The 12816-nt window shown below is 36.2% G+C and overlaps 1 protein-coding gene across 1 annotated transcript in view; it reads right to left on the bottom strand.

Annotated features, from left to right (window-relative positions):
• LOC139522652 (uncharacterized) overlaps positions 1 to 12816 on the bottom strand; it is a 117518-nt gene that overhangs the window by 34320 nt on the left and 70382 nt on the right. Inside the window, exons 57-60 of the mRNA XM_071316119.1 lie at positions 11573 to 11687; positions 5960 to 6171; positions 5480 to 5594; positions 4590 to 4849 (exon numbers count right to left, since the gene is read on the bottom strand). Coding sequence (XP_071172220.1) covers positions 4590 to 4849; positions 5480 to 5594; positions 5960 to 6171; positions 11573 to 11687 — 702 coding nt within the window. The remainder of the gene's footprint in view (positions 1 to 4589; positions 4850 to 5479; positions 5595 to 5959; positions 6172 to 11572; positions 11688 to 12816) is intronic.

Below are 12816 nucleotides of genomic sequence, written 5' to 3'. Positions count from 1 at the left end.
TCTGGGAACACGTGAAAACGGCATTGAGAGCCTAGTGCCCGTGTTTAAACACGTGAGACCTAGCCTCTGGGAACACGTGAAAACGGCATTGAGAGCCTAGTGCCCGTGTTTAAACACGTGAGACCTAGCCTCTAGGAACACGTGAAAACGGCATTGAGAGCGTAGTGCCCGTGTTTAAACACTTGAGAATTAGCCTCTAGGAACACGTGAAAACGGCATTGAGAGCCTAGTGCCCGTGTTTAAACACTTTAGACCTAGCCTCTAGGAACACGTGAAAACGGCATTGAGAGCCTAGTGTCCGTGTTTGAACACGTGAGACCTAGCCTCTAGGAACACGTGAAAACGGCATTGAGAGCCTAGTGCCCGTGTTTAAACACGTGAGACCTAGCCTCTTGGAACACATGAAAATGGCATTGAGAGCCTAGTGCCCGTGTTTAAACACGTGAGACCTAGCCTCTAGGAACACGTAAAAACGGCATTGAGAGCCTAGTGCCCGTGTTTAAACACGTGAGACATAGCCTCTAGGAACACGTAAAAACGGCATTGAGAGCCTAGTGCCCGTGTTTAAACACGTGAGACCTAGCCTCTTGGAACACGTGAAAACGGCATTGAGAGCCTAGTGCCCGTGTTTAAACACGTGAGACCTAGCCTCTAGTAACACGTGAAAACGGCATTGAGAGCCTAGTGCCCGTGTTTAAACACGTGAGATCTAGCCTCTTGGAACACGTGAAAACGGCATTGAGAGCCTAGTGCCCGTGTTTAAACACGTGAGACCTAGCCTCTTGGAACACGTGAAAACGGCATTGAGAGCCTAGTGCCCGTGTTTAAACACATGAGACCTAGCCTCTGGGAACACGTGAAAACGGCATTGAGAGCCTAGTGCCCGTGTTTAAACACGTGAGACCTAGCCTCTGGGAACACGTGAAAACGGCATTGAGAGCCTAGTGCCCGTGTTTAAACACGTGAGACCTAGCCTCTAGGAACACGTGAAAACGGCATTGAGAGCGTAGTGCCCGTGTTTAAACACTTGAGACCTAGCCTCTAGGAACACGTGAAAACGGCATTGAGAGCCTAGTGCCCGTGTTTAAACACTTTAGACCTAGCCTCTAGGAACACGTGAAAACGGCATTGAGAGCCTAGTGTCCGTGTTTGAACACGTGAGACCTAGCCTCTAGGAACACGTGAAAACGGCATTGAGAGCCTAGTGCCCGTGTTTAAACACGTGAGACCTAGCCTCTTGGAACACATGAAAATGGCATTGAGAGCCTAGTGCCCGTGTTTAAACACGTGAGACCTAGCCTCTAGGAACACGTAAAAACGGCATTGAGAGCCTAGTGCCCGTGTTTAAACACGTGAGACATAGCCTCTAGGAACACGTAAAAACGGCATTGAGAGCCTAGTGCCCGTGTTTAAACACGTGAGACCTAGCCTCTTGGAACACGTGAAAACGGCATTGAGAGCCTAGTGCCCGTGTTTAAACACGTGAGACCTAGCCTCTAGTAACACGTGAAAACGGCATTGAGAGCCTAGTGCCCGTGTTTAAACACGTGAGATCTAGCCTCTTGGAACACGTGAAAACGGCATTGAGAGCCTAGTGCCCGTGTTTAAACACGTGAGACCTAGCCTCTTGGAACACGTGAAAACGGCATTGAGAGCCTAGTGCCCGTGTTTAAACACGTGAGATCTAGCCTCTTGGAACACGTGAAAACGGCATTGAGATCCTAGTGCCCGTGTTTAAACACGTGAGACCTAGCCTCTAGGAACACGTGAAAACGGCATTGAGAGCCTAGTGCCCGTGTTTAAACACTTGAGACCTAGCCTCTTGGAACACGTGAAAATGGCATTGAGAGCCTAGTGCCCGTGTTTAAACACGTGAGACCTAGCCTCTAGGAACACTTGAAAACGGCATTGAGAGCCTAGTGCCCGTGTTTAAACACGTGAGACCTAGCCTCTTGGAACACGTGAAAACGGCATTGAGAGCCTAGTGCCCGTGTTTAAACACGTGAGACCTAGCCTCTAGGAACACGTAAAATCGGCATTGAGAGCCTAGTGCCCGTGTTTAAACACGTGAGACCTAGCCTCTTGGAACACGTGAAAACGGCTTTGAGAGCCTAGTGCCCGTGTTTAAACACGTGAGACCTAGCCTCTGGGAACACGTGAAAACGGCATTGAGAGCCTAGTGCCCGTGTTTAAACACTTGAGACCTAGCCTCTAGGAACACGTGAAAACCGCATTGAGAGCCTAGTGCCCATGTTTAAACACGTGAGACCTAGCCTCTTGGAACACGTGAAAACGACATTGAGAGCCTAGTGCCCGTGTTTAAACACTTGAGACCTAGCCTCTAGGAACACGTGAAAACGGGTCCATGCAACATTTTTGTTGTATTGAAATTATGATATTTGTAGGAACATGGAAGGATATATACACGCCTATAAAAAAATCCTTGCATCTTCCTTTATAATTTTTTTTTTTTATAGGGTTTCCCAGGATGTGTTTCTTATTTACTTATTAATCTTATTGTGTGTGCATTGTATTCAATTTTGTATTTAAAGTAAATCAAACCTGGCCTGCATGGTTTGAAATGTACGTGCACATTTGAATTTTTTTCGAAAAGGGGAAAACCCCTTTTTTATTTTAGGTAGTACCGGATACAGCAATTGTGACGTCACCAAGCTGATATAGTCAAACAGATAGTTTATTATAATCCTTTGCAGATAGAGACGTCGTCCTGTGCACACCTATGTATAAAGATCAATGTGCAAACGGATTTAATTTTCTTTCATTTACAGGTCATTGATGTCGGATCATGCATGCTCTTTTGTACACGTATCTACGGGAACACAGATTTGTTTTTTAATGCATGTTTAGAAGTTTGATTCTAGGATTTGACTACTTTTTACAAACTTTGGATTGATTTCTACATCATTGATTTTAATTTCTCAATCCAGAGATTGGAACGTAAAGCGGACTGCACGTGATTTGTACTGCTAACGGAAAATATATTTACTCGATTTATTTTACAGATAAACTATTGTCCAATCGCTGACCGCTGACCACTGGTCGACTTATTCATTGCATGCACACAAAAATGCTATAAATGCTGGTGTTATAGTACTTTAACAAAACGTTTATCGATCAATTTTCAGAAATACATGTACATGATTTGGAGCAGATATTTTATTGTGCAGGAATAGATTTGTATTTCAGAAAGAAATTTATTTATAAAAAAGATGGATTAGCAATTTTATAATAAAATAGAAATGGGTTTCCTAAAAAAAAAAGGTGGGGGGGGGGGGGTGTTAGATAGGTAGTTGTGGGCATTGGATTATTTACAAAGATAAATTGCATGTACGCATCATGAGAGCTGTAAAGTTTGAAGCTATAATTAGTAAATTTGTTGATATTTCCATTTCAGTGGCATGAAAACCCCCAAAATACTACGCATATTTTTTCGACAAAATTTCACGACATAAATAATGTCGCGACTAACATTTTGCTCACATTTTTTTCAAATTTACCCCTAACTTTTATCAAAGAAAAAGCAGTTTGAAGTGAATGTCAAAATTTAGATCATGAACTTGACCTTTGACCTTGACCTCATTTTTTAAGTTGGGACCCCAGGACACCAAATAAAGCGGTTCTAGGTTTATACGCCTAAAGGTTCATGAGTTCATATGCATATCACTTATCTCAAATGCAAAAGGGGAAATAACTCTCATATGGAGTCTCCGGATAGCTTCGGTCAATTTAAGATCCTAATCCTGAAGATGTAATAAGCAAATTGGTAAAACAAATTTGTCGTAATCTTTTACGGTTACGGAGGAGTAGTGGCCACAAGAAAAACAGTGTTTGGGGAGGTAACTCTTACAACGTAAAGTATTTGGTTACGCAGTTGTCAGTTTTTAAAGCGCATACACTTTACGATATCATATGCCAAATATCTAAGCGACATCTGGTGAAACAACAATACTACGCAAGAAAGAAATTAGGCAGAAGAAAAATAAAAAAAAAATAATAATAATCAGAACAAAAACAATAGGTCTTTCCACGGAAAGGTGGAAAGACCTAATAATGGCAGACCAACATATCTAAATTGATATTTTTGGTATGTAACACCAAGTAAGTCAGATCAAGAATGTGTCCATAGTACACAAATGCCCCACTCCCACTATCATTTTCTTTGTTCAGTGACATGTGAAATTGAGGTGAAAACTTACTGAAAGAATATTTTATAGGCCTAGGAACATGTGCACTAAGTTGTATGTTTTTTTAGCCTCATCGCCATCAAAAACTATCTTGACTAAATAAACTTTAACCTTAAGCGGGCATTATCATTTTCTATGTTCAGTGGACTGTAAAGTTGGGGTCAAAATTCTTAATTTGAAAGATCATATCATAGGACACATTTGTACAAAGTTTTAAGTTGATTTGACTTTAACTTTATCAAAAACTACCTTGACTAAACATTTTTGCTAGAAGCAGGATAGACAAACAGACAAACAGATAAAAGGATACACAGACCTCAAAACATAATGCCCTTAGGTCGTGCATAAAAATAGTATAACTAGCTACATAAAGTGAATACATACGACACATTCCACAATAATGTTGACAATTTCTCCTTCCCCAGGCATCATATGGTGGCTGACAAACAGACTGGCCATAATCAGCACAGTTATCTATGACATCAGTACATCCAGGGTGGGGATCTGGTGTTGGTATGAAGGGAGTAGGAGTTACAACACCAGGGGCTACTGTTGTTGGAGTTCTACATTGCAGTCTCTTACAACACTGACCGGATACAGGTACAAGTTCACAGAGAGCAGGAAGTCTGGTGAACTCTGGACATCTGAATTATTAATACATAAGAATAAAGAGTGTCAGGGCGAGTTAAGACAATAAAATCAACTGGAAAGAAGGAAGGAAAGCATGAATGTCACTGGAAAAGCATTGCTTATTAGTACTTTAGTGTAAAGATTGCAGTGCAATACATAAGGTAAAATTCTTCCTTTCTCGATTCTTTAGCTGTATCTATTTTGTAAAGCAGATTTATACACCATTAGTGACCAAGCACAACTTCCAATAAAATAGTTTTCTTGACAAGTATGGTATATACATCATTTTAAAACTTAAATATCAAGAAAAAAATGAGGCCAAAAAATATAGCTATCAAATCTGTAATAGGGTTTGTGCAATAGTTCATCCACAAAGGAATATTTGATGAGGACAGAAATCTACAAAAGGTCACCTATGGAACCCTCAGATGTTTCCCCTATATATGTCATAACATTTAATGTCTGCATTTCAACCAGTTCCCTTGTTACTCCCCCACCCTTTTTTTTTAAAACAAAAACTGAATACTTTACTTTTTTCCCCCAAATCCTTGAAAAAAAATACAAACCAATTATTTAAAACCCTCCATTTTCGTTGGGTAAAATTCTAATCAGGGGTAAAACAATTAATTAAATGAAATACTAACTGTGCAGTACACTGATATCTTCCTGTTTTACTATCCACACATTTACAATGGAAATCACAACCATCGTCCCATTCATCACCAGCTTTGTATAATTGTCCTTTGTAGATACAACCCACTGTAAACACAAGAAAAATATTATAATGTATAATTTAGTGTATCAAACAGCTGTATAAACAAACTATGGTGTGGTAGTCAACTGCAAAGACAAGAAAAACAAACCTGCTGTTCCAAAGAACTTTAAGTATGATAAACTATTTGTTTTTCACTTGGGAAAATCTGAGTTTTTTGTTGTAGTTAATTTTACAAACTTTGATATATCCATACATAATAGATACAAAGGAAACTCCATATTTGATCATTCTTATTAGAAATATATCAGCAAAAAACATGTATGAGTGATGAAAAAAAATCTAGCTAGATAATATATCTTCTCTTAGATATCTACATCTATCTGTACAATTGTGGACAATAAAATCGTACATCTAACACCACTAGTGCTGTTTATTCCTGGGTTATATGATACACCAGGTCTGAATCCTGAGAATCCACCAGTATAGGAACCAACAACTGGGAATTGAGCATTAGGCTTCACTATTAATCCATCTTTGGTGGTACATTGAATTGTTTTACAACATTTGCCTTGAACTGTTGTTGTGAAACACTGAGGGGGTAAATTATTGTATGTTGGACACCTGAAAGAATAAATAAAATAGAAATGTAGTAAACAAGAATGTGTCCCTAATACACGGATGTCTCATCCACACTATCATTTTCTATGTTCAATGGACCCTGAAAAAGGGGGAAAATCTCTAATTTGGCATTGAAATTTAAAAGATCATATCATAGGGAACATGTGTACTAAGTTTCAAGTTGATTGGACTTCACCTTCATCAAAAACTACCTTAAACAAAAACTTTAACCTGAAACTTGCACTATCATTTTCTATGTTCAGTGGACCTTAAAATTGGGGGGAAATCTCTAATTTGGCATAAAAATTAGAAAGATAATATCATAAGGAACATGTGTACAAGGTTCCAAGTTGATTGGACTTCAACTTCATCATAAACTACCTCGACAAAAATTTAACCTGAAGCATGACAGACGAACCGACAAAAAATCGGAGGGACAAACCGAAGCACAGACCAGAAACATAATGCCCATAAATGGGGCATACAATGGGGCATAATAATAAATGGCGCATAAAAACATCATAACTATTTTTTTTGGCATGAAGAAAAATCTTAATACCTGCCCATTTCTAAAAAAAAATCCTATTGGTGTTAATAACTTTAAGGGCTAAAATTGATCGCAGCATTTTACTTTTCTAATGGTAATACTGATATTCAGCTAATAAACCTCTTTTCTTATTTTTTAATTCCTTCAGTCTTAAACTTGTATAAATGTGTAGAAAATATAGTATGTGTAGCTCAGAATACCAGCTAATACTTTTTTTTCACATTTAAAAATATGGGCAAAAAGGCATTTATGAAACTCCTTGAGAAAATGAATCAAAGTGCTGGATAGCACCTTTGGAAAGTTCGCAACTGTATATGTGTATTATTTCAAATAGGTTATAGACGTGCATTAATTCAAATATGTATTTAATCACAGTTTTGATTTTTCAAACTAAACCATTGTCTCGCCAGCAATTTCCAAAAATCACTCTTTATGCCCCATTTATTGGCATTATGTTTTCTGGTCTGTGCGTTTATTCGTTCGTCCTTCCTTCCGTTCGTCTGTCCCATTCAGGTTAAACTTTTTGGTAGGAGTAGTTCTGATGAAGTTGAAGTCCAATCAACTTGAAATTTAGTACACATGTTTCCAATGATATAATCTTTATAATTTTAATGCAAAATTAGAGTTTTTACTCCATTTTCACGGTCCACTGAACATAGCGCGGATTGGGCATCTGTGTACTATATAATAACTATGGACACAATCTATACTTCTAAATTTAAAAACCGTTTTTATGTTCACCTGATAAACGTATAACCGAAGAAAGCTACAAGTCAAACTTATATATAAGGGTATATATATACTTGATAGGGTATACTGAAAATTTTACCCCTTTACATCTAGAATGGTAAAAGTGACGCCAACAAAATTCAAACTTGACTTGTGTTTTGTGGTTATAAGCATTGCGTATAAGTTTCATAAAATTTGGTTCAGGCAAACTAAAGTAAGAGAACAGAAATCAATATGGGGATGTATGGACGTACGTACAAGTAAGGGACGTCAATACTAACAGAAAAAAACCAAGGATAAAACTCAATACAGTAGGGGCATAACAATAGTAGTATGACCTCGGGAATAAAAAGTTTATATAAACTAGATTCATACAATGTTGATCTGAGGTGCTTATAACCCTGTACGGAACACATTTAAGTTGCTGCTGTGTAATTTACCATTGAGGCAATGACATTTGAGATTTTTGTTTTAAGCCTTATTTGATATACTAGTAATCATTGCCTCTGTTTTAGGACGACCCATTGTTAATTATAGGTCAATCTTAAAGAATCATACTGCCCACGGAATAAAGTGTGAGGATAAAAGGTTCCGGATCCGCCACTGCATTGTTAAGCACTAAGAAAGTCATTTTGCTGGTACATGGACAAATGTTATTAAATCATTTTAATAATTTCTACAGCACTAGTCTTTAGTTTGATCTCGGTCTTGATACACTGAACTATAATATTCTATGAGGTAGATGTTGACTCTGTTGCTTTTAAATTATACGGATGCTATGATACTAATTGCCATTACATTAAGACAATGTTTTTCTGTTGTCAGTTTGATCCACTTTAGCATACTGAACGAGTGAAGGTCCTAATATCCACATTGGAATGTGAAACAAGTAGCATTTATATAACGGAATTGAAAGTTTTCGAATGATTTTTTGGCATCAAAACTTTCAGATCGATGTCAGTTTGACAAAAACAATGCACTTTTCTATTAAAGCCGGTATTTACCTTTACCCATCCTTGGCGTGAGACATTAACCAGTTAATAATCGATTATTTTATATTCTATCACCTGTGTATTGTTAAAATAAATCAAACCATTATCACTTGTCAATTATCCGACAACTTGGTCAAATATCAACTTGTTCTCTCATACTGGACTCTTTCGAGACACTCTGGCTTTTACTTATTCAATAACAAACAGTTGTAAATATCTTACATAGTAAAAAATAGTGCGGGAAAATGTTCATTCATGAAATATTCATGAATGAAACGCTGTCTCACGTAGATGTCTTTTGATTTTCTCTTCAGCCAATGGCTGATCCACAAAGTAGTGTTTGTGATATGTATTTTCAAAATGAAGTTAAATTCATCTGAATTGTCGGTGAACATTCATTCCTTTTTTATTCAAGCTGTAATCTTTTCAAAATAGTAGCAGCTCAAAATATCCAAGAATCAAAATTCGAACACTAGTACTACATTATCTTTGAGCAGAATATTGCGATAGTCTGTCTCACTGTAAGTTGAGGCCGACGCCTAAGGAATGTAGCAATAGCAAGCTATAGCAAACTTTACAAAAACAGTATTTTAAATGAATTGACAGTCAAGCATGCTTTGGAATGTAGTCAGGCAACTATGGTCTCTATTGCAGACTTTGTAAAAGGCTTCATGTAATACAGCTATCAATAAATTTGTTTATCAGCCATGCTTTTCTTGTAAAGTGATGTAATTACTAATGTTGTCAAATCATACATTTTGGTATAACAAGTTACTTGGATAATCGTTCAACCGATTAACCGGTTACCGGTAACCAGCAGTTTAAATTTATACAAACAAGTATGTTTTCTCAGCTTTAATCTCTTTTGAAAATGATTAGTTAACATAAGACATACTACCGAATTTGAATTTTTATGATTAGGTCTGTATCTTTCGAAAATTCTTACTTTCGCATTCGAGACATCAGGGTCAATTTACATTATTTTACTTTGACGGGACTATAAAATTTACTCGTCTTCAACGAGTATTCGAATCAACCGAGTTCGACTCATCAGAGGTAATTATGCATTGATCAAACGGGAATTTTACCAAGACCGAGAAATTACTTCGACTCATCCGAGTTTTCGACACAACCCAGTTCGACACAACGAGGTTCAATTGATCTACGCATCACATCAATGTTTTGACATCAACTTCCGGTTTAGTTTCTTGTCAAAACAACGGCTCAAAACAATGTCATATCATAAATTTTCCAAAAACGATGTTTCTGGGACTCAGGGGATACAATCAAGACGCGTCCCAGGGACTCACGGGTTTAAAAAATGACGCGTCCAGCTCGATTTCCATGCGTCCAGGACGCGTATACGCATCTTAACGAGAACCCTGAGTCAATCCCTTTTTTCTTTATAAAAATTAATTTTTTTATCTATCAATGTAATATAAAAAATGTTTTATAACCGCCCCTTTAATAAAATTAATACGTATTTTTTTTTTTTAATATCTATTGGGAATAAGTTGTTTCAATGATATTTTTTTATTGATGTATTGTCGCTAAATAGTCTTCTTGACACTTCTCGTCGCTAAATTATTTTCATTTTCGCTTTTTATCACTTTTTGACGCTTCTTGTCTCTAATTAGTGAGACCCACGTCGACTACAACGGCGCCACCTATTCAGGAACGATAATTACATACTTTATATAACTGAGACCGAAATAACTATAACGTCATACGGCTTCATAAAATATGCTTTAAAACGTATAATATGCAACATAATTCATGTTCAGTCGACTTTTAATTGTAATATCAACGACTGAATTGATTTTAAAATATTTTTTGATGGCAGATAACACTCGAAATTGACCCGACCTCTTTCCACACAGAATTCAAATAATGATAGTTTGTAATCAGGTTGACTGCTTATAATGCAATATACACATTAATAAAAAGTTTTTAAAACGAACAATACACACTGATCGTTTCTTTATTTCCCAATGTAAATGAAAGAAACAAAAACCATTTCATACCACAAAAAGAAGGGGGAGAAAATAAATAATTTCCGGATCTATTTCTGGCAAAATGACCCCCACATACATTTGTTGGATGTCGCTTAAGGAAAGATGAACATGATGACTTGAAAGTCAGGCCTGAAAGCACTGCCTTTAAATTCCATCTTGATTTCATCGAATTGAAAATGTCTGAAACCAAAGAATGTTTCATTTTCTCTAGATGTCTAAGAAAATATTTTGGAGTGTTTCAATTTGAAATGATTAAGTCTGTACCATGAAGTATACATTAAGTACATTCACGTTGATTGGCATTTCACAATTTTTAGGTTGGTATTTCATTAATAGAATGACAAAGCCTTGCAAGAAGGAGGTTGCACATTCGGGTATAGGTATACGCATTATATAAGATCAAAGATACAAAAATAAAAGAATGAAGATACAAAAATAAAAGAATGAAGTAAATCTTTAAATTTATTTGGACTACTGATTTGCATTAAGTGTTTAACAAAATATGTATACTAATTATATTTACTCAATATATCGCCCCAAGCTGATAGACAAGTTGTCTTATAGTTCTAATTAATTTTATGTTTTTATGGATTAACAATAGCAATCAATATACTGTACAATTAATCTGTCAAACTTAATACTACAAAGATAATTTTGAAATAGAACCAAATTATTTCATGATTTCATTATACATTTATATCAAATCTATCAAAATTGAAAAAAAAGTCGGTTGACCAGTTAGCGTTTTTGGTATTCGGTCCTTCTGACGGTTAACTGCTAAACCGTTAACAACACTAGTAATTACCTTTTTGTAGATGAAAATTTTCCAAAAAAGTCTGACAAACAGACAGAGGGATTGAAAATTTCAATCATGTTATGACTGATCACTATTGTCACCCTTTGGATAAGTTCAAAATGTAGGAGCCAACATCTTTTTCATGATGAAGATAGGGCGATCCGGACAAAAGGGTCAAACTAGTATAGTTCAACGGTTATACTTTTAAAGCCCTTTTGTAGACCAACAGACATGTCATCCTTATAACATGTATTTTTTGTATTTTTTTAGCACTATAAAAACAAACAAACTTAGCATCATGGAAACAATCCTTTGAAACACTTACTGTGGTTTACATTCATAATATCCAGTGGATCCATCTACACAGGTGCAAGTAAAATCACAGTCAATATCCCAGGACTCTCCCTTGTTGTATACTTTGTTCTTGTATACACACTGATCTGTAAATATAATAACACAATAAATAATATACAGCTCTCCCTTGTACACAAATTAACTCATCTGAAAATAAAATATCACAATACATAATAAATGACTCTCCCTTGGTAGAAATTTTACCTTGCATGCATGACATACACTGATGCCCAACTTTCTATCATGTTCTATGTTCAGTGGACTGTGAAATTGAGGTAAACAAACAATTTGCATGGAACATCTAATCGGACATGACAGGAACTATCACAGATGTTTGGCTGGTAGTAACCAGTAGGTGCTCTGGCAATATTACATGAAATCACAGTTAGGAAACAACACTTTTTTGATGAATTTAGTGAAAAGATAAAAACAAGAATAGTACAGGATGCCCAACTAGCACTATAATTTTCAATGTTTTGTGGACCATGAAATTGAAACTTGAAACTTTCCACAATAGACCAAATGCCACAATAAAATTACAACTATAGGTCAAGATGATGTTATGGGATGGCTGTCTTATTTAAAAACAAGATTGCCTATAAGCTAATGAAAAGAAACTAAAGCAAGTTGATCTGTTTTTGTAGTGAAAGCTCAAGACATTGAATCAGGAGTTACTATTCAGCAAATGAAGAAAGCAAAAAATGTGCAAAAGATGAAACAGGTGTTAACTGATAATGTGCACAATGGTGCATTAATTGATAGAAATTAGTCCATGATAATACAATTTCTGATTCAAATCCATGTTCTAATATAGAGGCATATCAGTCAAAATTCAAACAACCAAATGATTCTGGTTGACAACCAAACAAAGGTCATAATTCAAGATCTGACTTAAGATATGATTCTAAGACCAGGAAAGAAATATAAAGATACTTGTTGCTCATAAGAAATCCAAGATTTTATTTAATAAGAATAGTCTAAACATCTTAACTTAAAGCATGAGAAAATAAAAGCTTCAAACTAACAGTGGAGAGAATTCTAAACTGAGCCATGCAGCATGGAGGAAGAAAAGGAAATGTATTTCAAAAGAGAAGCTGTACTCCCTCATAGAGGGCCACACAAAATCATCAGACTGTTACAATATGCATACATGTCTGTAACTGGTCATGATAAAACTATACACCAAATATCAAATGAAGAAAATAAGTGGGGTTA

The sequence above is a fragment of the Mytilus edulis genome, chromosome 5, assembly GCF_963676685.1.
Source record: "Mytilus edulis chromosome 5, xbMytEdul2.2, whole genome shotgun sequence".
NCBI classification, from domain to species: Eukaryota; Metazoa; Mollusca; class Bivalvia; order Mytilida; family Mytilidae; genus Mytilus; species Mytilus edulis.
Note: the sequence above shows the minus strand (reverse complement) of the source record. Positions and strands in the feature narration are given on the sequence as shown.